This window comes from Notolepis coatsorum (assembly GCF_963971535.1).
Source record: "Notolepis coatsorum genome assembly, chromosome: 17".
Lineage (NCBI taxonomy): Eukaryota > Metazoa > Chordata > Actinopteri > Aulopiformes > Paralepididae > Notolepis > Notolepis coatsorum.
In genome coordinates, this window is record NC_140181.1 from 106,586,087 (window position 1) to 106,613,790 (window position 27,704).

The following is a 27,704-nucleotide window of genomic DNA, read 5'->3' on the forward strand; positions in this document are numbered from 1 at the left end:
ACTCAACACTTTGATGAATATTGTTTTCAGCTGATAGAGTTGTATCCTTCCTGATGACCTGTCGTACAGAACTTATAAGTCGCTTTGGATAAAAGCGTCAGCTAAATGACTAAATGTAAATGTGAATGTAAATGCCTTGTAGAATTCCACACATAAGAAAGAAAGATACTGGGATGAATAAACAAAATAGGAAATAAAATGTAGAAATGCATGCAATACATAAATAAATATGAATCTCCATATATGAAATAGAACATTTAGATAAGGTGCTACTGAGATGTTTTGGTGAGTTCTTTGTTTTTTTGTGGAAGTAGCCCTTCTTAAAAATGCATGAACATTCACTGATAATTGGTCTGTAGTGGAGTCTACAAGGTCTACATTGCCGGACCTTGTAGACTGACATAATTCTGTGCATAGTTTAGTCTACACAGGCCATATTTCAAATAATCAAAATCTTACTTCATTCATCTTAAACATTCTTGATTTGGGGGATTGGTAGTTCCCATGAAATCTGAAGTTGTTCAAATGACAACAGCGATCCACCTTGAATTAAATCACACAGCCGTGTTGGCTGTGTCACAGTCACGAAAGGGGCTACTTAATTCATTAATCCAATCCACTTTATTTATAGAGCACATTTAAAAACAACAAAGTTTACCAAAGTGCTGTACAAGTCCCACACCATAAGATAAAAAAAATTTAATTCGAAGCTTCGATTGCCAAAAAAAAAGCTTCGATTGCCAAAAAAAAATTCGAAGGTCAGCCCTAAAAGCGATCGATATGTACTATAGTATCTGTCGGGAGCCTTGCGACAATATCTGACGGCCGGATGAATTTAATGGACGCACAGCAGTCATATCCTGTTTACCAGTGTAACTCGCCCGACCATCCACCAGGCGGCGGTATTGAGCCGTCGTTTTTTTTTAGCCGTAGGGTCCAGCTGCAGCGCCGGAGGTGTATATATGAGTTATGAATGCCATGGCGAAAAAATGAAATATTGATCTCAATATCGCTGTACAGCGTGGTCTGGCGGTATAAGCATGGCGGGCAATAACGTTTTAAAGCGTTTCCGGCGGTGGATGTGTTAACACTTTGCCGCCCAACCACGAGTTAACTCGGGTTTCGGTGCCATGCGTTGAGGACCAGAGCCACGAGTTAACTCGTGGCAAGTTTTTTTTAATTTTTTTTATCCACTTTTTCTCCCATTTTCTATTTTTCTCCCATCCCAATTTTCATATCGTCCAATTCAACCCTCCCCTGTCTTTTTGAACGTTGTTTCTTGCCTCCCACAAGCCGGCTGCAATGTGGACTAAGTCATACATAGCACGAGTCCCCTCCGATACTCGAGGTAACAGCCGTCGCATCTTTTCACCTGCGCAGCTCGATCTTTCAGTGTCGGGGGTCTGGGCTTTGGAGGGGCCCCGCCCCCGTCGCTTCTTGATTCTACTGCGCAGGCGCACCAACCGACCTGTAGGAGTCGCTGTCCACAACGCCCGATCCCCACCCTTCAGTTTCCCTCCCTGTAATACGGCCAATGTGTATTACTGTGGACGACCAGCTAAACTGAAAGCAATGTGGAGAGCGGGGCTCGAACAGGAGGCATCCTGTTCGAGCCTAGTCACCCGCATTCGTTGCGAGCGCCTTGCCCACTGCGCCACGTAGCCGCCTTCTCGTGGCAAGTTGTTATTGTTTTATTCCATATTAATAAACGGATCAAGATCCCCCATCGACTCTGCAGATTTACCCGCCTCTTTGAAATCGGCGACATGCAATACCGGCCAGATCCTCTTAGGGGCGCCATCGCTCCACTGCAGTATCATTGTGGGTGAGTGGATATATATTTTTTTTTACAGTCTATGGGCGTTTCATTTTAGCCTGATCCCAAGCGAACATCCTGCACCGTTGATCACGGTTCGAAGCGCAGATTTCAGCCTGGAATAATGGGATTTATGATCAGCCAATGGACATATCGATCTACCAGATGCCAATGAATAATGGGGAAATGCTGCCGGCAATCGCATGGGCTGACGGTAGGACCCTCTTCACCCAAATTACAGCCGGATCAGACATTGTTGTAAAACGCAAGCAATCGATCAGTGAATGTGGCTACTTGCACGGACACACTATTGCTAATCAATAATACTAATCTGCGTCCCCCGCCGCCCCCCATTTCATCCATAGATGCTCTGTAATAGTCCGGATGATAAGCCGTTTGTTTTATTTCATTCGAATATATACAACAGAAATGCCGTTCGATATAACGTGAGTAGCCTTTAGCCTCATATCTAGCTTCCCAGAAAATATTTGAGACGAAAAGTGCGATAAACCTTATATTCACGACGCTATAAAATGACAATGATGGATTCTTTTTTTTCTTTAAGCCATTATGAAGGCACGGTTTATGCACTCAAGTGACAATGAGAATGGACAGATAGCAATACTATAAAGTATAGATATAGCTCTCCAAAAGTACATCGGTTTGTTTACAAAGCGTTGTCCTCCAGCCACATAGACGGCGGCGGCCGGTCCTCAATGTGTTAAAGTGCTTAAAGTGCTTGATCTTTTTACCAAAAAAAATCGAGGCCTGGAATTTCTTAAACAGCTAAACATTTTAACAAGGTGCTTAAAAAGTCATTGAAATTCAAATCAACCATTCACATTGAAAGTTTTGTTCATCCATGATAGAATTGTTCTGAATCAAGAAATATAAATTTTTTTAATTTAAAGTGTAACTAATTGTCGGAAATTGGTTTTAAGCCATAAATATTGGATCAGATAATTCTTTTATATAAAAAAAAAAAAAAAAAAAAAACAGCATTTAAAAGTGAATTGTATCATCCTAAATGCCCTTTAAAAATACATAAAAAAAGTACTTGAAAGTGCTTGGATTTCATTAATGTCTGTGGTGCCCCTGGTAGAGACTGTCCGGCGCTCACTGGCCGTGTGCTCCCCCCTGCAGGGACCTGCTCCCTCGCCCAGACCGACGCCCTCGTCCAGCTGCAGCCGGAGACCTCCGTCAGCTGTCACCTCAGCTTCACCGGCGACGCCGTCGGCTTCCCCGCCCACGACGTGTTCAGCGCACACACCGGCTTCGACCCTGCCGTCGGTAAGGACCCGTCTGCATTCAGACACGGAGGCACCCGCGTGGACATGGCGGGGGAGAGTCGAAAGAGATTAACATGACTGGATTGTGGGGGAAGTGCTTAATCTGAATAGCAGAGGTCTCGGACATTTACCGGCTGGTCAAGAGTGTCTCTCCAGTCCTGCTCTTCCCTCTCTCCAGTCCTGCTCTTCCCTCTCTCCAGTCCTGCTCTTCCCTCTCTCCAGTCCTGCTCTTCCCTCTCTCCAGTCCTGCTCTTCCCTCTCTCCAGTCCTGCTCTTCCCTCTCTCCAGTCCTGCTCTTCCCTCTCTCCAGTCCTCTCTTCCCTCTCTCCAGTCCTGCTCTTCCCTCTCTCCAGTCCTGCTCTTCCCTCTCTCCAGTCCTGCTCTTCCCTCTCTCCAGCCCTCTCCTTCCCTCTCTCCAGTCCTGCTCTTCCCTCTCTCCAGTCCTCTCCTTCCCTCTCTCCAGTCCTGCTCTTCCCTCTCTCCAGTCCTCTCTTCCCTCTCTCCAGTCCTCTCTTCCCTCTCTCCAGTCCTGCTCTTCCCTCTCTCCAGTCCTCTCTTCCCTCTCCAGTCCTGCTCTTCCCTCTCTCCAGTCCTCTCTTCCCTCTCTCCAGTCCTGCTCTTCCCTCTCTCCAGTCCTGCTCTTCCCTCTCTCCAGTCCTGCTCTTCCCTCTCTCCAGTCCTGCTCTTTCCTCTCCAGCCCTCTCCTTCCCTCTCTCCAGTCCTGCTCTTCCCTCTCTCCAGTCCTCTCTTCCCTCTCTCCAGTCCTGCTCTTCTCTCTCTCCAGTCCTGCTCTTCCCTCTCTCCAGTCCTGCTCTTCCCTCTCTCCAGTCCTGCTCTTCCCTCTCCAGTCCTGCTCTTCCCTCTCTCCAGTCCTGCTCTTCCCTCTCTCCAGTCCTGCTCTTCCCTCTCTCCAGTCCTGCTCTTCCCTCTCTCCAGTCCTGCTCTTCCCTCTCCAGTCCTGCTCTTCCCTCTCCAGTCCTGCTCTTCCCTCTCTCCAGTCCTGCTCTTCCCTCTCTCCAGTCCTGCTCTTCCCTCTCTCCAGTCCTCTCCTTCCCTCTCTCCAGTTCTGCTCTTCCCTCTCTCCAGTCCTGCTCTTCCCTCTCTCCAGTCCTGCTCTTCCCTCTCTCCAGCCCTCTCCTTCTCTCTCTCCAGTCCTCTCTTCCCTCTCTCCAGTCCTGCTCTTCCCTCTCTCCAGTCCTGCTCTTCCCTCTCTCCAGTCCTGCTCTTCCCTCTCTCCAGTCCTCTCCTTCCCTCTCTCCAGTCCTGCTCTTCCCTCTCCAGTCCTCTCTTCCCTCTCTCCAGTCCTGCTCTTCCCTCTCTCCAGTCCTGCTCCTCCCTCTCTCCAGTCCTGCTCTTCCCTCTCTCCAGTCCTGCTCTTCCCTCTCTCCAGTCCTGCTCTTCCCTCTCTCCAGTCCTGCTCTTCCCTCTCCAGTCCTGCTCTTCCCTCTCTCCAGTCCTGCTCTTCCCTCTCCAGTCCTGCTCTTCCCTCTCTCCAGTCCTGCTCTTCCCTCTCTCCAGTCCTCTCTTCCCTCTCTCCAGTCCTCTCTTCCCTCTCTCCAGTCCTGCTCTTCCCTCTCCAGTCCTGCTCTTCCCTCTCCAGTCCTGCTCTTCCCTCTCTCCAGTCCTGCTCTTCCCTCTCTCCAGTCCTGCTCTTCCCTCTCCAGTCCTGCTCTTCCCTCTCTCCAGTCCTGCCCTTCCCTCTCTCCAGTCCTGCTCTTCCCTCTCCAGTCCTGCTCTTCCCTCTCCAGTCCTGCTCTTCCCTCTCTCCAGTCCTCTCTTCCCTCTCTCCAGTCCTCTCTTCCCTCTCTCCAGTCCTGCTCTTCCCTCTCTCCAGTCCTGCTCTTCCCTCTCTCCAGTCCTGCTCTTCCCCCTCTCCAGTCCTGCTCTTCCCTCTCTCCAGTCCTGCTCTTCCCTCTCTCCAGTCCTGCTCTTCCCTCTCTCCAGTCCTGCTCTTCCCTCTCTCCAGTCCTCTCTTCCCTCTCTCCAGTCCTCTCTTCCCTCTCTCCAGTCCTGCTCTTCCCTCTCTCCAGTCCTGCTCTTCCCTCTCTCCAGTCCTGCTCTTCCCTCTCTCCAGTCCTGCTCTTCCCTCTCTCCAGTCCTGCTCTTCCCTCTCTCCAGTCCTCTCTTCCCTCTCTCCAGTCCTGCTCTTCCCTCTCTCCAGTCCTGCTCTTCCCTCTCTCCAGTCCTGCTCTTCCCTCTCTCCAGTCCTGCTCTTCCCTCTCTCCAGCAGGGTGAACACCCACATCATTAGCGACCCTGTTTTGAATCATTCAAGTGGAAGCAACCCTCCAGGGCCGGTGTTTTGTTTATTTATTTATTCATCTCAACTTGTGTGCACGCTCTCTGCATCACGAGTGAACAAATTATGTTTTCTGGGGGCGAGATCAATACCGGCAATATGCTCGTGAAATGAATTTGGCACAGGCTATAAAAGGTGTCTGGGTGATGTATTGAACCGGGCGGGCTTCCTCCACTTTGATGGCAGTGGTCTAATTGTGTTTGGGAGTTGGGACCTCCACCCAGTGTTGGCGTCTCTCTGAAAGGGAAACCCTGGGGTGCCCTAACCGCCCAGCAGACTCCCACAGAGATCCTAATGGGACAGTGTGACTGAGATCCTAATGGGACAGTGTGACCGAGATCCTAATGGGACAGTGTGACTGAGATCTTAATGGGACAGTGTGACTGAGATCCTAATGGGACAGTGTGACTGAGATCCTAATGGGACAGTGTGACTGAGATCCTAATGGGACAGTGTGACTGAGATCCTAATGGGGACAGTGTGACTGAGATCCTAATGGGGACAGTCTGACCGAGATCCTAATGGGACAGTGTGACTGAGATCCTAATGGGACAGTGTGACTGAGATCCTAATGGGGACAGTGTGACCGAGATCCTAATGGGACAGTGTGACCGAGATCCTAATGGGACAGTGTGACCGAGATCCTAATGGGACAGTGTGACTGAGATCCTAATGGGACAGTGTGACCGAGATCCTAATGGGACAGTGTGACCGAGATCCTAATGGGACAGTGTGACCGAGATCCTAATGGGACAGTGTGACTGAGATCCTAATGGGACAGTGTGACCGAGATCCTAATGGGGAGAGTGTGACTGAGATCCTAATGGGACAGTGTGACTGAGATCCTAATGGGGACAGTGTGACTGAGATCCTAATGGGACAGTGTGACTGAGATCCTAATGGGACAGTGTGACTGAGATCCTAATGGGACAGTGTGACTGAGATCCTAATGGGGACAGTGTGACTGAGATCCTAATGGGGAGAGGAGAGGGTTCCTGAGATCCTAATGGGACAGTGTGACCGAGATCCTAATGGGGACAGTGTGACTGAGATCCTAACGGGGAGAGAGTGACTGCGGCTTGGCGACGAGCCTTCACCACAAACCTAGGGATTTAGTACAGGATGAGTGCAGTGCTTAAAGTCAGCAGCGCATTTTAATCACCTTTTTTATTTTAATGGAAAACAAAATGTCTTGAAAGTATATCATAAGGAGGCTGAAAGTATCCTCTCCCCACAGGACATGTCTCTAACTCTGTCCTCTCTCTCTACAGGACATGTCCCTAACTCTGTCCTCTCTCTCTACAGGACATGTCCCTAACTCTGTCCTCTCTCCACAGGACATGTCCCTAACTCTGTCCTCTCTCTCTACAGGACATGTCCCTAACTCTGTCCTCTCTCTACAGGACATGTCCCTAACTCTGTCCTCTCTCTCTACAGGACATGTCCCTAACTCTGTCCTCTCTCTCTACAGGACATGTCCCTAACTCTGTCCTCTCTCTCTACAGGACATGTCCCTAACTCTGTCCTCTCTCTCTACAGGACATGTCCCTAACTCTGTCCTCTCTCTCTACAGGACATGTCTCTAACTCTGTCCTCTCTCTCCACAGGACATGTCCCTAACTCTGTCCTCTCTCTCCACAGGACATGTCCCTAACTCTGTCCTCTCTCTCTACAGGACATGTCCCTAACTCTGTCCTCTCTCTCCACAGGACATGTCTCTAACTCTGTCCTCTCTCTCTACAGGACATGTCCCTAACTGTCCTCTCTCTCTACAGGACATGTCTCTAACTCTGTCCTCTCTCTCCACAGGACATGTCCCTAACTCTGTCCTCTCTCTCTACAGGACATGTCCCTAACTCTGTCCTCTCTCTCCACAGGACATGTCCCTAACTCTGTCCTCTCTCTCCACAGGACATGTCCCTAACTCTGTCCTCTCTCTCCACAGGACATGTCCCTAACTCTGTCCTCTGTCTCTCTACAGGACATGTCCCTAACTCTGTCCTCTCTCTCCACAGGACATGTCCCTAACTCTGTCCTCTCTCTCTACAGGACATGTCCCTAACTCTGTCCTCTCTCTACAGGACATGTCCCTAACTCTGTCCTCTCTCTCCACAGGACATGTCCCTAACTCTGTCCTCTCTCTCTACAGGACATGTCCCTAACTCTGTCCTCTCTCTCCACAGGACATGTCTCTAACTCTGTCCTCTCTCTCCACAGGACATGTCCCTAACTCTGTCCTCTCTCTCCACAGGACATGTCCCTAACTCTGTCCTCTCTCTCCACAGGACATGTCCCTAACTCTGTCCTCTCTCTCCACAGGACATGTCCCTAACTCTGTCCTCTCTCTCCACATGTCCCTAACTCTGTCCTCTCTCTCCACATGTCCCTAACTCTGTCCTCTCTCTCCACAGGACATGTCCCTAACTCTGTCCTCTCTCTCCACAGGACATGTCCCTAACTCTGTCCTCTCTCTCCACATGTCCCTAACTCTGTCCTCTCTCTCTACAGGACATGTCCCTAACTCTGTCCTCTCTCTCTACAGGACATGTCCCTAACTCTGTCCTCTCTCTCCACAGGACATGTCCCTAACTCTGTCCTCTCTCTCTACAGGACATGTCCCTAACTCTGTCCTCTCTCTCTACAGGACATGTCCCTAACTGTCCTCTCTCTCCACAGGACATGTCCCTAACTCTGTCCTCTGTCTCTCCACAGGACATGTCCCTAACTCTGTCCTCTCTCCACACAGGACATGTCCCTAACTCTGTACTCTCTCTCCACAGGACATGTCCCTAACTCTGTCCTCTCTCTCCACAGGACATGTCCCTAACTCTGTCCTCTCTCTCCACAGGACATGTCCCTAACTCTGTCCTCTCTCTCCACAGGACATGTCTCTAACTCTGTCCTCTCTCTCCACAGGACATGTCTCTAACTCTGTCCTCTCTCTCCACAGGACATGTCCCTAACTCTGTCCTCTCTCTACACAGGACATGTCTCTAACTCTGTCCTCTCTCTACAGGACATGTCCCTAACTCTGTCCTCTCTCTCCACAGGACATGTCCCTAACTCTGTCCTCTCTCTCCACAGGACATGTCCCTAACTCTGTCCTCTCTCTCCACAGGACATGTCCCTAACTCTGTCCTCTCTCCACAGGACATGTCCCTAACTCTGTCCTCTCTCTCCACAGGACATGTCCCTAACTCTGTCCTCTCTCTCTACAGGACATGTCTCTAACTCTGTCCTCTCTCTCTACAGGACATGTCCCTAACTCTGTCCTCTCTACAGGACATGTCCCTAACTCTGTCCTCTCTCTCCACAGGACATGTCCCTAACTCTGTCCTCTCTCTCTACAGGACATGTCCCTAACTCTGTCCTCTCTCTCTACAGGACATGTCCCTAACTCTGTCCTCTCTCTCTACAGGACATGTCCCTAACTCTGTCCTCTTTCTCCACAGGACATGTCCCTAACTCTGTCCTCTCTCTCTACAGGACATGTCCCTAACTCTGTCCTCTCTCTCTACAGGACATGTCCCTAACTCTGTCCTCTCTCTCTACATGACATGTCCCTAACTCTGTCCTCTCTCTCTACAGGACATGTCCCTAACTCTGTCCTCTCTCTCCACAGGACATGTCCCTAACTCTGTCCTCTCTCCACACAGGACATGTCCCTAACTCTGTCCTCTCTCCACAGGACATGTCTCTAACTCTGTCCTCTCTCTCTACAGGACATGTCTCTAACTCTGTCCTCTCTCTCTACAGGACATGTCCCTAACTCTGTCCTCTCTCTCTACAGGACATGTCCCTAACTCTGTCCTCTCTCCACAGGACATGTCTCTAACTCTGTCCTCTCTCTACAGGACATGTCCCTAACTCTGTCCTCTCTCTCTACAGGACATGTCCCTAACTCTGTCCTCTCTCTACAGGACATGTCCCTAACTCTGTCCTCTCTCTCTACAGGACATGTCCCTAACTCTGTCCTCTCTCTCCACAGGACATGTCCCTAACTCTGTCCTCTCTCTCTACAGGACATGTCCCTAACTCTGTCCTCTCTCTCCACAGGACATGTCCCTAACTCTGTCCTCTCTCTCCACAGGACATGTCCCTAACTCTGTCCTCTCTCTCTACAGGACATGTCCCTAACTCTGTCCTCTCTCTCTACAGGACATGTCCCTAACTCTGTCCTCTCTCCACAGGACATGTCCCTAACTCTGTCCTCTCTCTCCACAGGACATGTCCCTAACTCTGTCCTCTCTCTCTACAGGACATGTCCCTAACTCTGTCCTCTCTCTCTACAGGACATGTCCCTAACTCTGTCCTCTCTCTCCACAGGACATGTCCCTAACTCTGTCCTCTCTCTCCACAGGACATGTCTCTAACTCTGTCCTCTCTCTCCACAGGACATGTCTCTAACTCTGTCCTCTCTCTCTCTACAGGACATGTCCCTAACTCTGTCCTCTCTCCACAGGACATGTCCCTAACTCTGTCCTCTCTCCACACAGGACATGTCCCTAACTCTGTCCTCTCTCTCTATAGGACATGTCCCTAACTCTGTCCTCTCTCTCTACAGGACATGTCCCTAACTCTGTCCTCTCTCTCTACATGACATGTCCCTAACTCTGTCCTCTCTCTCTACAGGACATGTCTCTAACTCTGTCCTCTCTCCACAGGACATGTCCCTAACTCTGTCCTCTCTCTACAGGACATGTCCCTAACTCTGTCCTCTCTCTCCACAGGACATGTCCCTAACTCTGTCCTCTCTCTCTACAGGACATGTCCCTAACTCTGTCCTCTCTCTCTACAGGACATGTCCCTAACTCTGTCCTCTCTCTCTACAGGACATGTCCTTAACTCTGTCCTCTCTCTCTACAGGACATGTCCCTAACTCTGTCCTCTCTCTCCACAGGACATGTCCCTAACTCTGTCCTCTCTCTCTACAGGACATGTCCCTAACTCTGTCCTCTCTCTCTACAGGACATGTCCCTAACTCTGTCCTCTCTCTCCACAGGACATGTCCCTAACTCTGTCCTCTCTCTCCACAGGACATGTCTCTAACTCTGTCCTCTCTCTCCACAGGACATGTCTCTAACTCTGTCCTCTCTCTCTCTACAGGACATGTCCCTAACTCTGTCCTCTCTCCACAGGACATGTCCCTAACTCTGTCCTCTCTCCACACAGGACATGTCCCTAACTCTGTCCTCTCTCTCTACAGGACATGTCCCTAACTCTGTCCTCTCTCTCTACAGGACATGTCCCTAACTCTGTCCTCTCTCTCTACATGACATGTCCCTAACTCTGTCCTCTCTCTCTACAGGACATGTCTCTAACTCTGTCCTCTCTCCACAGGACATGTCCCTAACTCTGTCCTCTCTCTACAGGACATGTCCCTAACTCTGTCCTCTCTCTCCACAGGACATGTCCCTAACTCTGTCCTCTCTCTCTACAGGACATGTCCCTAACTCTGTCCTCTCTCTCTACAGGACATGTCCCTAACTCTGTCCTCTCTCTCTACAGGACATGTCCCTAACTCTGTCCTCTCTCTCTACAGGACATGTCTCTAACTCTGTCCTCTCTCTCCACAGGACATGTCCCTAACTCTGTCCTCTCTCTCCACAGGACATGTCCCTAACTCTGTCCTCTCTCTCTACAGGACATGTCCCTAACTCTGTCCTCTCTCTCTACAGGACATGTCCCTAACTCTGTCCTCTCTCTCCACAGGACATGTCCCTAACTCTGTCCTCTCTCTCCACAGGACATGTCCCTAACTCTGTCCTCTCTCCACACAGGCTTCTACACTTGCTCTGTGAGCCTGCAGCCTATGAGTGACCAGCAGACCCGTGCACTGAGCATGTCCATGGCCCACCTGCTGGTGACGGCCGGCCTGGAGGGCAGCGTCTTCTCTGGGGAGCAGGTCGGCGCCAGGCTGTCCATAGAACCGGGGCTGTACTCGGACCAGACGGAGCTGCTGCTGTCCAACCTGCACCCCTCGGCGGAGCTCACCGTCTACGGGCCCGCCGCCACCCTGTCCGGCATGGAGGTCAGTGCCCAGTAGGGTGACCAGGTGTCCCCCTTTTGGTTGTACTGTCCCACCATTTGACCGAACGTCCCACATATTTGCTTTTTGAAGCAAAAAAAACCATTGGTCTCGGTGAAGACCATGTTATTCTAATAAAAAAAATTACATTATCTATCTGTCCCACTTTGTCCCACCAAAATCTTACTGTTGTCCTGCTTTTGGACTTTTTGCATCTGGTCACCCTAGTGCCCAGGCCTGATATTCTATATTCATATTTCAAATTGCATGTGTCCGGCTGGCAAAATTCAGTACTGCATCTACAAAAAAACCTGTAAATCATATGCCCTTTATTAATTTGCTTAGATTTTTTTCTACACTTGATCTCAAGAAGGTGCTGAATGAGCATTTGGTCAATGTTAGCATGGTGTTATTCACCGTCAAAGATTTGAATTCTTATATATATTTTTTTAAATGTTAATTGATATTCTCCTTTGGTTCATTACAATTGACTCAAGCCTAGTAACAGACACAATATTCCTGACACTGGGAATACATTCCATGAGGTCCATAGATGTTCCTAGATACCAAGAACATGCAAATGGACCTTGTAGAAGTGGAGCAATCTTTAATTACTAGTAGTATGTATTTTTTAGGCAGATTTTCTGAAAATATGGCTAGGGCTAAGTAAAAATACTTTCCACCACTGACGACGTACGATACAAGACGAACATTTTTTTTTTTTTCTTTTTTTTTTTTTTTTTATAGCATTTTCAGCTTTTTCTGGCCACGCAGGACCGATAGAGGGAGAGAGGGAGAGCGGGAGGAGAGGTAGGGAAGACATGCAGCAAATGGTCGCCGGGACTAGGAAACGAACCCGGGACGACCGCTTCGCGACTCAGCGCGCTAGTGTGCTACTGGAGCGCCCCCTCAAGACGAACAGTTAATTGTGCCTCCTGTGACCTCACTGTCGCCCTTCCCCCGAACGCTAAAGACACTTTAACTGCTGCTGTGACTAGGGTGACCAGATGCAAAAAGTCCAAAAGCAGGACAACAGTAAGATTTTGGTGGGACAAAGTGGGACAGATAGATAATGTAAATTTTTTTATTAGAATAACATGGTCTTCACCGAGACCAATGTTTTTTTTTTGCTTCAAAAAGAGGGACATCCTCTCAATGTGTGGGACGTTCGGTCAAATGGTGGGACAGTACAACCAAAAGGGGGACACCTGGTCACCCTAGCTGTGACCCACTGTCACCTCCATATATTTATATTTGTAAACTACTTGATCCTACACTGTGAACGGAACGTGTAATAATGTTAATGTTACTCACTCGTGCCTTGTATGTATATCTTCTACAATTTCTTTTTAACCTCTTAACAGGCACCCCCAAAAGTGGCAATTTTTTTTACTTGAACTTGAGGACTGCATACTTTTTTTGCAAACCAAAATACTATACTTTATACTTATAGCACATAGGATCCATAGCCTGAAGTCTTATATAGTATGTCCAAATTTCAAAAAAAAATCGTTCAGAAACGAGTGATTAGGAGCGATGTTGGTAAAATGGGGGGAGAAAAAAAAAAGCTCTGCCAGTTTCAGTTTTCTCATAGACTCCAATGCATTCGGTGCATTTTTTTACTTCCTGTTTTCGCTCGTCACTTTTCACCTAGATCCCTGATTCGCTAATCCCCAATATCATTGGAAAGCCACACTCATTGGTTACAACCCTGTCCAATAATGTCCGAGATCACCAAATGATTGATGGAGCTAGAGCCTCGGGAGTCGCGGGTGGTATTCGGAAAAAAAAATAAAAGTCTGCCGTGTACTCGCATATCGGCATGTAACTTGAGAACCGCTGAACGGATTTTGTCGACAGGCAACAAATAGGGCTTTAATTCTATATATATATTGTATTAAAAAAATATGCACACCTGAGCCGCTAGAGGTCGCCAAAGTGGCGTCGGGCGCCGGTGGGCAAATGGTCCTCAAGAGGAGCCGGGCCGCTGCACGTTAAGAGTTTATGATATAAGATATTTTTTGCATTTAGCATTCGCTTGTATTTAAGTTGTTCATTCTATTGTGTGATGTTGTGTAGGGCGGACTAGCAAAGTACATTTTTCATTGTATGGCAAACTGTCAGTTTAACGGTGCACATGACAATAAATCACCTTGAATCTTGAATCCAACATCCTAGTGTTTGATGTGCTTGATATACATTTTAATTTAATTTTTTAAAGTCAAGGCCTGGAATTCCTTGAAAACAGCAAAAAAAATTAACAAGGTGCTTAGAAAATAATTGAAATTCAAATCAACCATTCGCATTGAATGTTTTGTTCATCCATGATAAAAAAAATTCTGAATCAAGAAATAAATTAGTTTGTTCTGTTTTAATCAAATCTGACGAGTCGCTGTCTCGTGCGCTCCAACTGCTTTTCCTCATTTCTTTGCGTGTGATGCTCTTACTGGCAAGCAGGCCAAGAAGATGCTTAAAAAAAACAGCATTTAAAAGTAGGGATGTTCGATATTGGCTTTTTTACCGATATCCGATATACCGATAAATTAAAAACGCAATAATTTCAGGTAATTAACATTACATAGCTCTTGTCGTGGAATTAACACAACATTATGCATACTTCTGACAATAAATAAAATAAGAATTGTTCTTACTTGCTTGCCTGGGTAAATAAAGGTTAAATAAATGTAAAAAAAATATATATATATATATTTTTTTAACCGATACCGTCCTTTTCCGATATTACATTTGAATGCCAATATCGGCCGATAATATCGGATATCCCTATTTAAAAGTGAATTGTATCCTTCGAGTGACATCCTTGAAAATGAAAAACGGTGCTTGGAAAAGTACTTAAAAGTCCTTGAATTTCATTTGTTCAATGTCTGTGTGAATCCTGTCTCTCCGTGCTGCCAGGTCACCTCCTCCTCTGCCAGCATCGCCGTCCAGGAGAAGGAGGTGTTCAGCGGCCTGCCCAGCTTCTCCAGGTTCACCGTGAGCGGCGTGGAGCCCCTGGGGCCGGCCTCGGCCTCCGTCTCCATCAGCAGCTCCTCCTCCGGCCAGACCATCCACATCCCAGTCACCCTCATCCACCTGGCTGATCCCAGCGCTGCCCTGCTGCAAGGTAACCATCCACATCCCAGTCACCCTCGTGCACCTGGCTGATCCCAGCGCTGCCCTGCTGCAAGGTAACCATCCACATCCCAGTCACCCTCATCCACCTGGCTGATCCCAGCGCTGCCCTGCTGCAAGGTAACCATCCACATCCCAGTCACCCTCATCCACCTGGCTGATCCCAGCGCTGCCCTGCTGCAAGGTAACCATCCACATCCCAGTCACCCTCATCCACCTGGCTGATCCCAGCGCTGCCCTGCTGCAAGGTAACCATCCACATCCCAGTCACCCTCATCCACCTGGCGCTGCCAGTAGTGATCAGGAAGATGCCGTAATAATAATAATAAATGTATATTTTTAAATAATTAAAAAAAATAATTACAAATATAAATAATAATAAAATAATTGATATTTATCGATAATTTTGTCCCGATTTATCGATTCTTCCAAATGGCATCAGCCTTAACCAGTACACATGGCAAATATACAATAAAGACATAAATACATACATACAAATACATGTCTATACAGTAGCAGCTAAGCCTAAAGCTTATTTAAAAATCCAACAGCTGACGGAACAAATGATCTCAATCTATTTGACTTGGCCCTCCTATGGGAGGTAGAGCTCCGTCCTGAAGACATGAGTCGAAACTCTGCATAGAGAGGTGGCTGAGGGTCCGCTAGAATGGCCTCTGAGTGGCTCTCACTTGATAAACATGACTAAGATCATTCAAGTTAATGCAGATGGTCTCCTGGCACATTAGATACATATTAGAGAGATACTCTGTGAAGGAGTGAACAATTGTTGTTAAAACAGGTGAAGAATAGAAGTAATATGATTTTATTTGTATTTTTTTTTTATAATTATTATTATTATTGAATAGTTTATTGATTTAAATGAATAACACATATACAATTCCTCGAAATTCACATACCGGGTACAAGTCATGTAGCTTTGGTTAACTAGCGTTTCCTACCCCTGTCATGGGTAATAAGGAGACTGATGAGAGTTCCAACAACCATCCATCATTCAATGAACTATTAATGGGGTGTGGGGGGGGCGGAATACACATGGGCCACTGCCAATGTCAACGCAGTAACAAAACAGTTTTGTTTTGCATTATTATACAACGCTTGGCAGTGTGCGTGCTGCATGTTGTTTGTACACATTGCTGTTGACAGAGATGGTGTCGGGATGTAATCTCATCCTTACCAAGCCTCCCCAGGACCTCCAAGGTCACCCCCCACCGCTGCCTTCTCGCCTCCTCTTGAAGCTGTCTGACTGCCGCGTGGATTCTCGTCTTTCACCGCTCACTGCCTCCCTGAAGCCGTCTTGTTCGTGTCGACTCTAGCTTTTTCAACAGAATCAACTCAACTCCCTAATCAAAAAACAATATGGAGCGGTCAGGTGGCGTAGCGGAGATTGTGCTCGTCACCAATGCAAGAGGCTGCGGTCTCGACTCCCGGAGTGTCAGCATTGCCTTGGCTCGGGCTGATCGCTATACTAACTCGTTTGGCTGAGTTAGGGGGAGGGGAGCCGTGGGTGGGTCCTGGGCGTTGTGGACAGCGACCACAGTTCGGTCGGGGCGCCTGCTCAGCGAAGGTAGGATCTGGTGAGAGGTAGTGTGACCTTCCCACACGTTACACTCTCCCGGTGAGAATCTGCGCGGCCAGGCTGGCTGCCGGCTGGCTGCAAATGCGTCGGAGGAAAGCATGTGACAGTCTCCGGCCTCTCGGACCAACAGTAGGGGAAAGTGCGCAACAACCAGGAAGGGGGTTGGGAATTGGCATAACGACTAACAGTGGGATGGGAGAAAAATCGGAAAAAGAAGGAGGGGGAAAAAGATAATAATAAAAATAAAATAAAAAACGATATGGATCTAGTAAGCTGGTCATTTGCAGCGATAGACTGCATATTTTCTTCGAGGAAGCAGGATGCGGCTACCCGCTCTGTCCACTCGGGAGTTTTCAGTCGGGATTTACGACTGATTGGGTTCCTACGGCAAGTGGAACCCAATCTGCCTTTTTTCACTTGAAATTGAGGATGTGGAGGATGTGTATCTCCTCGCATTCATGATGATCGGAATGGGAGAGGTCAGTATATGGATCTGGTACTGCATTAACTTAATTCGGAAAGGCGTAGATCCTTTGGCGAGGGCAAGGATCGAAGCCAACCAGGTGGAACTTTATAAGAAACTCACTGTCTACGAACAATCAAGCTCAGCGGCCATGCTGGAGAGACTCGCTGTCTACCACTCTGATGAACAATCGAGATCAAAGGCCATACTGGACATCACGCAGGAAATTAAGGACGTGATGAATCGTGTTTAAACAAAATTGGGGCAGCGTATGGAAGCGTTTTGGGCACTGCTGCACCCCCCCCCCCTCTCCGTCTGCTGCAGAGAGTGAAATCAACAAGGTCAAGTCGGGAGTAAGGATGGTACACGGCGTACCAGGGTCGAATGGAGCCTCCGGGGGCCGGGCTGTGTCTGGAGAAGATGGCAGCGGCCCCCCCATCCCACACCTAATTCCCCCTCCCACGCGTACTAGTGCAAGTGCTGGAGGGGTGCCAAAGTGACTGTCTCATCGCCATGTCCGCCCCTCTATGACGGCAACTGTAGTCATCTCCCACTTCCAACCCCCTCCGGTCCTGCAAATGTGATTCCGGACAATCTCTCCTTCCTCCCCCCCCCCCCACCGCCCCCTCCCCTCAGGGTGCTCCGAGATACACAGACTTTAAGGCTAGCTTAACATGTCTCAACAAATGCGCATGTTTGTATTAATTAATGATTGTGCCATTATTGCTATCAAATGTAATGATTGTGAAATATTTCTGTAATGAGTTATATGTGTATGTACCAGGCAAGCATCCTTGACTTCCAGGGACAACGATGTAAATAAGTCATTGGCTTTTTTGTTCCTATCCTTGACAAAAGCAAATGTGTGATGTAATGATCTGTATATGTTTTGTTGTCTAAATAAATACCTACCTACCTACCTATCCACTATTCTGTATCTCCAGCTGCTGCTCCAGTTGTTATCCCGGAGGAGGAAGAGGAGGAGGAGGAGGGGGGCCAGTCCCTGCAGAACTTTATAGACTCCTACCAGATGATGTTCTTCACCCTCTTCGCTCTGCTGGCCGGCTCAGCCATCATCATCATCAGTGAGTCATCTCTCTCTCTTTTCAGTTGAGGTGTAGTGGATATTGGGCAGATACAAGGCTACAGATACCAGCCTACAGATACCAGACTGCCGATACCAGACTGCCGATACCAGGCTACAGATACCAGGCTACAGATACCAGGCTACAGATACTAGGCTACAGATACCAGACTGCAGATACCAGGCTACAGATACCAGGCTACAGATACTAGGCTACAGATACCAGGCTACAGATACCAGATACAGATACCAGGCTACAGATACCAGACTGCAGATACAAGGCTACAGATACCAGACTGCAGATACAAGGCTACAGATACCAGCCTACAGATACCAGGCTACAGATACCAGATACAGATACCAGATACAGATACCAGGCTACAGATACCAGGCTGCAGATACCAGACTGCAGATACCAGGCTACAGATACCAGCTACAGATACCAGCCTACATATACCAGGCTACAGATACCAGACTGCAGATACCAGGCTACAGATACCAGCCTACAGATACCAGGCTACAGATACCAGGCTACAGATACCAGGCTACAGATACCAGCCTACAGATACCAGGCTACAGATACCAGCCTACAGATACCAGGCTACAGATACCAGGCTGCAGATACCAGGCTACAGATACCAGACTACAGATACCAGGCTACAGATACAGATACCAGCCTACAGATACCAGCCTACAGATACCAGACTGCCGATACCAGGCTACAGATACCAGGCTGCAGATACCAGACTGCAGATACCAGGCTACAGATACCAGACTGCAGATACCAGGCTGCAGATACCAGGCTACAGATACCAGGCTGCCGATACCAGGCTACAGATACCAGACTGCAGATACCAGCCTACAGATACCAGCCTACAGATACCAGACTGCAGATACCAGGCTACAGATACCAGACTGCAGATACCAGGCTGCAGATACCAGCCTACAGATACCAGGCTACAGATACCAGCCTACAGATACCAGGCTGCAGATACCAGCCTACAGATACCAGGCTACAGATACCAGGCTACAGATACCAGGCTACAGATACCAGACTGCAGATACCAGGCTACAGATACCAGGCTGCAGATACCAGGCTGCAGATACCAGGCTACAGATACCAGCCTACAGATACCAGACTGCAGATACCAGCTACAGATACCAGGCTACAGATACCAGGCTACAGATACCAGGCTACAGATACCAGGCTACAGATACCAGGCTGCCGATACCAGGCTACAGATACCAGCCTACAGATACCAGCTACAGATACCAGGCTACAGATACCAGGCTACAGATACCAGGCTGCCAATACCAGGCTACAGATACCAGCCTACAGATACCAGCTACAGATACCAGCCTACAGATACCAGGCTACAGATACCAGGCTGCAGATACCAGGCTACAGATACCAGCCTGCAGATACCAGCCTGCAGATACCAGGCTACAGATACCAGCCTACAGATACCAGGCTACAGATACCAGGCTGCAGATACCAGCCTACAGATACCAGGCTACAGATACCAGGCTACAGATACCAGATACAGATACCAGGCTGCAGATACCAGACTACAGATACCAGGCTACAGATACCAGGCTACAGATACCAGGCTACAGATACCAGCCTGCAGATACCAGCCTGCAGATACCAGGCTACAGATACCAGCCTACAGATACCAGGCTACAGATACCAGGCTGCAGATACCAGCCTACAGATACCAGGCTACAGATACCAGGCTACAGATACCAGATACAGATACCAGGCTGCAGATACCAGACTACAGATACCAGGCTACAGATACCAGGCTACAGATACCAGCCTACAGATACCAGGCTGCAGATACCAGCCTACAGATACCAGCCTACAGATACCAGACTGCCGATACCAGCCTACAGATACCAGATACAGATACCAGCCTACAGATACCAGCTACAGATACCAGATACAGATACCAGGCTACAGATACCAGGCTACAGATACCAGGCTACAGATACCAGGCTACAGATACCAGCTACAGATACCAGACTGCCGATACCAGGCTGCAGATACCAGGCTACAGATACCAGGCTGCCGATACCAGGCTGCAGATACCAGGCTACAGATACCAGGCTGCAGATACCAGCCTACAGATACCAGGCTGCAGATACCAGGCTACAGATACCAGGTTGCAGATACCAGCCTACAGATACCAGGCTGCAGATACCAGGCTACAGATACCAGGCTACAGATACCAGACTGCAGATACCAGGCTACAGATACCAGCCTACAGATACCAGCCTACAGATACCAGGCTACAGATACCAGATACAGATACCAGGCTGCAGATACCAGGCTACAGATACCAGGCTACAGATACCAGGCTGCAGATACCAGGCTACAGATACCAGCCTACAGATACCAGCCTACAGATACCAGGCTGCAGATACCAGGCTGCAGATACCAGCCTACAGATACCAGATACAGATACCAGGCTACAGATACCAGGCTACAGATACCAGGCTACAGATACCAGATACAGATACCAGACTGCAGATACCAGATACAGATACCAGATACAGATACCAGCCTACAGATACCAGGCTACAGATACCAGGCTACAGATACCAGCCTACAGATACCAGACTGCAGATACCAGCCTACAGATACCAGGCTACAGATACCAGCCTACAGATACCAGATACAGATACCAGCCTACAGATACCAGGCTACAGATACCAGGCTACAGATACCAGGCTACAGATACCAGCCTACAGATACCAGCCTACAGATACCAGGCTGCAGATACCAGATACAGATACCAGGCTACAGATACCAGGCTACAGATACCAGGCTACAGATACCAGGCTACAGATACCAGGCTGCCGATACCAGGCTACAGATACCAGGCTACAGATACCAGGCTACAGATACCAGGCTACAGATACCAGGCTACAGATACCAGACTGCCGATACCAGGCTACAGATACCAGGCTAGAGATACCAGGCTGCAGATACCAGGCTACAGATACCAGATACAGATACCAGCCTACAGATACCAGGCTACAGATACCAGGCTACAGATACCAGCCTACAGATACCAGATACAGATACCAGCCTACAGATACCAGCTACAGATACCAGGCTACAGATACCAGGCTACAGATACCAGACTACAGATACCAGACTACAGATACCAGGCTGCAGATACCAGGCTACAGATACCAGCTACAGATACCAGGCTACAGATACCAGGCTACAGATACCAGGCTACAGATACCAGGCTACAGATACCAGACTGCAGATACCAGATACAGATACCAGGCTACAGATACCAGGCTACAGATACCAGGCTACAGATACCAGGCTACAGATACCAGGCTACAGATACCAGGCTACAGATACCAGACTGCAGATACCAGGCTACAGATACCAGGCTACAGATACCAGGCTACAGATACCAGGCTACAGATACCAGATACAGATACCAGGCTACAGATACCAGGCTGCAGATACCAGACTGCAGATACCAGATACAGATACCAGGCTACAGATACCAGGCTACAGATACCAGGCTACAGATACCAGGCTACAGATACCAGGCTACAGATACCAGGGCTGCAGATACCAGCTACAGATACCAGGCTAGAGATACCAGCCTACAGATACCAGATACAGATACCAGACTGCAGATACCAGATACAGATACCAGGCTACAGATACCAGACTGCAGATACCAGATACAGATACCAGATACAGATACCAGGCTACAGATACCAGACTGCAGATACCAGATACAGATACCAGGCTACAGATACCAGGCTACAGATACCAGGCTACAGATACCAGCCTACAGATACCAGCCTACAGATACCAGCCTACAGATACCAGCCTACAGATACCAGATACAGATACCAGGCTGCAGATACCAGGCTGCAGATACCAGGCTGCAGATACCAGGCTACAGATACCAGCTACAGATACCAGGCTACAGATACCAGGCTACAGATACCAGATACAGATACCAGCCTACAGATACCAGGCTGCAGATACCAGGCTACAGATACCAGGCTATAACAATGTTTCAAAGTCGTGGTATCAAATGGGATTCCTGGGCTGCACCATTAACACTTTCAGTGCCTTTGATTAACGTTGATTAATGTCCTTGGATGCCAGCATCCACTTCAATGATCAAGTTCAAGTTTCTTTATTAGTTGTCATACTGAAGTACAGAATACTTTTATACAAAATGCGTCTTTCTGTTACGCTCCAAAGACTGTGCTAGACAAAAATATATAAAAGTATAAAATAATAAATAAAAAATATCGATCGCGTTTATTGATTGATTATCACTTCCCTCTTCATCAGACGGCTCGCCAGCATAGTGGAGCGAGTAGCCCCCCCCCCCACCCATCGACCTGTGTAATCGAATGGGCTGCAGTTACACAGGGATAGACGATAGGGGGCGGTATTTTCCCATCGGAGCTCATAGAGGGGCTGCTGTACCAACGGGAGACTCTGTTGATGAAATATGAATTCAGATCGCTAATAAAAATAAAAAACGACAATTAGCGTCATCGGCTCTCAACGGGGGGCATGAAATAACGATGAATAGCGTCGTCGACACTGAAAGTGGTAATAAAAAAATGCGATCTCGATTCATAGACCTATGCAATCTCATTTCTAAATTATGACTATTTTCTTTTATAATTATTTTTTTTAACTTTTTTATATCATTTTCTTTACATTTACTTAACTTTTTTAAATGATGACGATTCTGACTTGAGTTATTTTGTATGTTACAAGAGACTTTTAAGTTTACGTCAAGCACTTTCATATGTCTGTTTAAGAAAGAGTGCAATAAATGATTTTATTGAAAAAATAAGAATCGTGAGAGAATTGTGATCTCAATTCTTAGAGAAAAATCGTGATTCACATTTTAGCAAGAATCGTGCAGCCCTAGTTGAAATATATTACACCATTTACATTATTATTAAATATTTTCCTCCCCAGTTTGCCACACGGCCTTCTCTCCAAAGGACCAAGTGCATCACCCTGCCTTCATACAGAGGACCCCGCCTGCCCCGGGTAAGAGACCGTCACACACAGCATGTCTCACAGTCATCTGGGGGGGGGGGGGGGGGGGGTTAGAGCGTCGTAGAGCGTCGTAGAGTACAGTTCACTTCAATTTCACCTAAACTATGCCGTGAAATAAATGTGCTCTACATGGTTTGAAAGCTCTTAATAAGCTAGCTAGATAGACTGGGGCAGACCATTTAAATCACAGTTTGTATCGACATTCATCTCAAAGTTGGTTAGCTAATGGTTGATGGCCTGCATTCACTTTGAGGCGTTTAAAGGCCAACCTTCACGTTGTATTTTTGTTCAATAAACAATGTGGACTAGGCCAACGGTGACTTTCATGAAGAAAGAAAAAAAAAAGTATTGAAATTGACCCAGTTTTAGCGTTTTTATCAAACATTTTGTCTGCCCAACACAATCACCACGCACGTGGATATTTTAATCAATGGTTCATAACGTGCATGTGTAATCGAAATGATCTCGTCACAACAGGTGCAGGGCACCAGGGGGCTCACCAGGGGGCGCTGAGAGTCACACACAGCTAGTGGCAGGCACTGCAGGCAGAGAGCCTTGCTACCATAGATATATGCTTGCTACTACTAGCCGAATGAAAATGTATCTGTTTCACCTAACACTATTGCTCCGTGATTATAGCCATCCATCTCTAAAGCTAACCACTATTTGTAAAAGCCACAACCACGTTACCATATTTGTAATAATGTAAATCATTGTGTCGTTGTACATATTGTGTTTATAACGTTAGTAGCTAACATAGCTTAGCTTGGTAGCTATTGTGCTAACAACATATCCCGACATCCGGCTCGCTGGCCGGCATGAACGGCCGACCCAAAATGGTTCTCTCCTCTCTGTACACCCCGTCCCCACGGGTACCCTGCCGGGGGGCCCATGGACACGACAACGGCGACAATGGTGCCAGCCTGTAGGGTGCTCGAGCCCGTAAAGGCTAGTGGTACACGATAGCTATGAGCTAACTAATGCTACAGGCTACAGCCGCTGCTGTTGTCGCGTCCACAAGCTCCTCCGCAGGACACCCGCGAGGACGGGGGCACACAAAGAGGAGAGAACCATAGGCTAACGTCAGTGTAGTGGTCCCGACTGTAGCAGGGACGGCGGAGCTATTGGGCTAACTGTGATGCACCGAGTGGCCACCATTGATCTAGTACTATGACCCGGACGGGCAAGGCATTTCCTGAAGTGACGTCACAGCCGTGCTAGCGTCTGATAAACTTTTAGATTCGGCTCATTAATATGCACCTGTAGTGACGTCGGCGTTTGATAAGCTTTTTTGATTCGTGCGTGCATGTTATTCGTGCATGGACCTTTTTAACTCTTTCAGAGTGGCATTTCCGGTGTCAAATGGAAAAAAATAAATAATGAAATTATATACCAATGATGTAAACTACCCATAATTGATCAGTAGGGTTTAACCTGGAGGTTGGGCTTTAAAAGGGTTAAAGATTAAAAAGAGGAGAAATAATGGCGGCTGGGTGGCGCAGCAGATATTGCGCTCGTCACCAATGCAAGAGACTCCGGTCTCGAATCCGGTTGTCAGCATTGCCTCCGGCTTGGGCCGGCCTTCATACTGGCTCAATTGGCAGAGTCAGCGGGAGGAAGTCGATGGGTGGTAATCTGGACGTTGTGGACAGTGACTCCTACATGTCGGTTGGGGGACACCTGCACGCAGAGACAGGAAATAGCGGGGGTCGTTGCGCGTCGTTGCGCGCATTTGCCCCCTACTTGCCGGTCTAGGGAGCCCTGAAGTCTATCAGATGCTTCCTCCGATACATAGGAGACAGCCAGCAGCGTCTTTTCACCTGGCAGCGAGGACTCTCATTGGGTGAGTGTAACGCGTGGGAGGGCACACTACCTCACCCAGATCCCTTCCTCGCTGTGCAGGCGCCCTGACCGACCTGTAGGAATCGCTGGTTACAACAACCAGATTACCACCCACCGGCTTCCCTCCCGCTGACACTGCCAATTGTGTCAGTATGACGACCGGCCAAGCCGGAGGCACCGCTGACAGCTGGATTCGATACCAGTGTCTCTGCGGTGGTAGACAGACGCTTAGTCCGCTGTGCTACCCGGCCGACCCGACGGTAAATGTTTCAAAATGGCGGACATTCGCGAAGTAAACAGAAAAACTAAAATCTATCTAACTTTAACCTATTGGTAGACGAACGTATTGATGATAATATACATTATAACTGCTGTTGTGACATGGTTATGATGTTTCTACTTGAATACGTTTGACCGCACGGGCAGAAGAGGTTAATAGATGCACATGGCAGAAGCTTCATAAAGTGATTATTTGACTGACTAACACCATCCTTTGCTTCTCTTTCTCAGGCTTCTCTCCAGTGTCAAACTCCTTCAACCACACCATCCCCAGCTCTGGCCAGAAGAGCCCCGCCAAGCTGCGTCTGTTCTCCCCAGACTACAACAGCAGATGAGCCTCCCCGCTCGCCGAAAGCAGCGCATCGCGGGCCACTAATATCTGCTGTTGGAAGAGCCTTTAATATCTGCTGTTGGAAGAGCCTTTAATATCTGCTGTTGGAAGAGCCACTAATATCTGCTGTTGGAAGAGCCTTTAATATCTGCTGTTGGAAGAGCCTTTAATATCTGCTGTTGGAAGAGCCACTAATATCTGCTGTTGGAAGAGCCTTTAATATCTGCTGTTGGAAGAGCCTTTAATATCTGCTGTTGGAAGAGCCTTTAATATCTGCTGTTGGAAGAGCCTCTAATATCTGCTGTTGGAAGAGCCTCTAATATCTGCTGTTGGAAGAGCCTCTAATATCTGCTGTTGGAAGAGCCTCTAATATCTGCTGTTGGAAGAGCCTCTTTCCGTCGGATGCATGCTGTGTGGCTGCAGAGTTCCTCCTGCAATTTCATTTCGTTCAATGCTTTGTGCCAGTCGTTTAAAGAAGAAGTTTGTTTGTGAGACATTTGTGTGTTAACAGGGCTACTGTCTGTGAGTTAACTGTGTGTTTTGTTAACCTCTTAACATGCACCCAGAAAAGCTGCCTTTTTTATTTTTTACTTCTGTTTTTCGCTTGTCACCTTTCACCTAGATCCCTTATTTGCACACCCCCACATGGGGTATCATTGGAAAACTACACTCAGTTGGTTACAACCCTGACCAATAATTTTCACAATCGCCGTATGATTGACAGTTCTAGCGCGTCTGGAGTCTTAAGTAATCTGACACTCGCGCGTAAAAAGTTGCACGCCTGACATAACTCGAGAACCGAGGCGCGGATTTGGTCGAGTGAGGTGGCATTCGAATGGCAACAAATAGGGCTTTGGTTCTATATATAATATGTTCGGCGAAAAATGCAGCCCCTAGACGCTCGCAAAGTGCCGTGACTTCTGTCTGTTCCGCCGGCAGGCTGTTGCATGCTAAGAGGTTAAGGTACATATAAGGTTTGATTTTGTATTACGTGGTTGAATATTTGCTTTTTTATATATAATATAACTTGTTTGTTCACTGATGCATACCAATGGTAGTGCAGTCTGTAGGTCTGAGGACAGTGAAGCGGTCTGTAGGTCTGAGGACAGTGAAGCGGTCTGTAGGTCTGAGGACAGTGAAGCGGTCTGTAGGTCTGAGGACAGTGAAGCGTGGTGTTGTTGTTTCCTCTCTGGACTCCAGCACATCGGGTTTGAATCGGAACAATGACTATGAAGTTAAAGAACAGACTTTCAGCTTTCATTTCAGGGCGTTTACAACTTTACATCCTTATCGGATGAACCGTGGGGGAATTGTCTGTAGCCCTTTTCCCTGAAGTCTGTGACCCTTGTATTGTCTTTGAACCCTCAGGGACCAGAGAACACTGAGAAGTCGACCATGTCTCTCGTTCACGTAGGCGCCCACTAAGTCTCGTTCATGTGATTCGAGAGGCATTGGTTGATTGATTGATTGAAAACTTTATTAACAGATTGCAGAATGGGTACAATACAGTACAGCTCAATACACACAATTGTTAAGGGGATGCAGACCAGAGAAAGACTTTCGTCTTGTTTACATCAGGGTCCCCCATTTTCAATTCATCAGGACATATATGACATACATGACATACAGATAGTCAGTACTGCTACATCTATACATTTATGACATATCAGATTTGCAAATACAGTACTGTTTGTGATACAGAAGGAGTCAAGAAAAGGGAGTATATACATTTGACGTAGAAACTGTACATTGGAGGAGGTTGGGTGGGGGGGGTTGGGTACGTTGGGATATTGACAACCATACTGGGTAATTTACATTGGAGGTGGTTGGGGGGGGGGGGGGGCACACTGTATAAACAAGCAAAACTGTACATTGAGGGGGGGGGGGGGAGACACTGTACAAACAAACAAAATTGTACATTGGACTATTGACAACCATACTAGGTAAATAACTGTACATTGGAGGGGGTTGGGTTAGGATATTTACAGGGGCCAGTGTTGAATTGCAGTCTCCCGTAGGTGTCCCTTGAGAGAGGTTTTGAAAGTGGGTAGTGATCCACATTCCTTTACAGCTTTGGGTAGGGCGTTCCACATTGATGTGGCATAATTGCTAAACGTGTTTAGTCCTTGTTTGAGCCGAATCTGGGTTTAACATGATTTGTGGAGCTCCCTCTGGTGTTGTGATCGTGGTATTCACTGACCTTTGGGAAGTATTTTGACATGTACATGGGTACCTTGGTCGTGTAGTGTATCTTGTAGACCAGGCCCATTGCAAGTTGCTGTACTCTGTCGTCTACTCTAAGCCATCCTAGGTTGTCAAAGTGGGCAGGGGTGAGGTGGGTTCTAGGAGTAAGGTCAAGCAGTAGTCTGACCAGTTTGTTTTGAGATTTTTGGTCTGCTTTGATTTAGCAGGAAAGACTAAATAATTTCATGAATCGCCACTTAACAGACTGCAGTGATTGCAGAGGATTTGC

The 27,704-nt window shown here is 47.8% G+C and overlaps 1 protein-coding gene across 1 annotated transcript in view; it reads left to right on the forward strand.

Annotated features, from left to right (window-relative positions):
• The window catches only part of nup210 (nucleoporin 210), a gene marked incomplete at its 5' end in the record, with an annotated part of 214,458 nt that extends 189,041 nt beyond the window's left edge, over nucleotides 1-25,417 (forward strand). The window contains 6 exons of the mRNA XM_084333618.1: nucleotides 2,960-3,106; nucleotides 11,185-11,435; nucleotides 14,346-14,553; nucleotides 17,566-17,706; nucleotides 22,696-22,770; nucleotides 25,132-25,417. Coding sequence (XP_084189744.1) covers nucleotides 2,960-3,106; nucleotides 11,185-11,435; nucleotides 14,346-14,553; nucleotides 17,566-17,706; nucleotides 22,696-22,770; nucleotides 25,132-25,235 — 926 coding nt within the window. The 3' untranslated portion in view covers nucleotides 25,236-25,417. The remainder of the gene's footprint in view (nucleotides 1-2,959; nucleotides 3,107-11,184; nucleotides 11,436-14,345; nucleotides 14,554-17,565; nucleotides 17,707-22,695; nucleotides 22,771-25,131) is intronic.
• Between the last annotated feature and the right edge of the window lie 2,287 nt (nucleotides 25,418-27,704).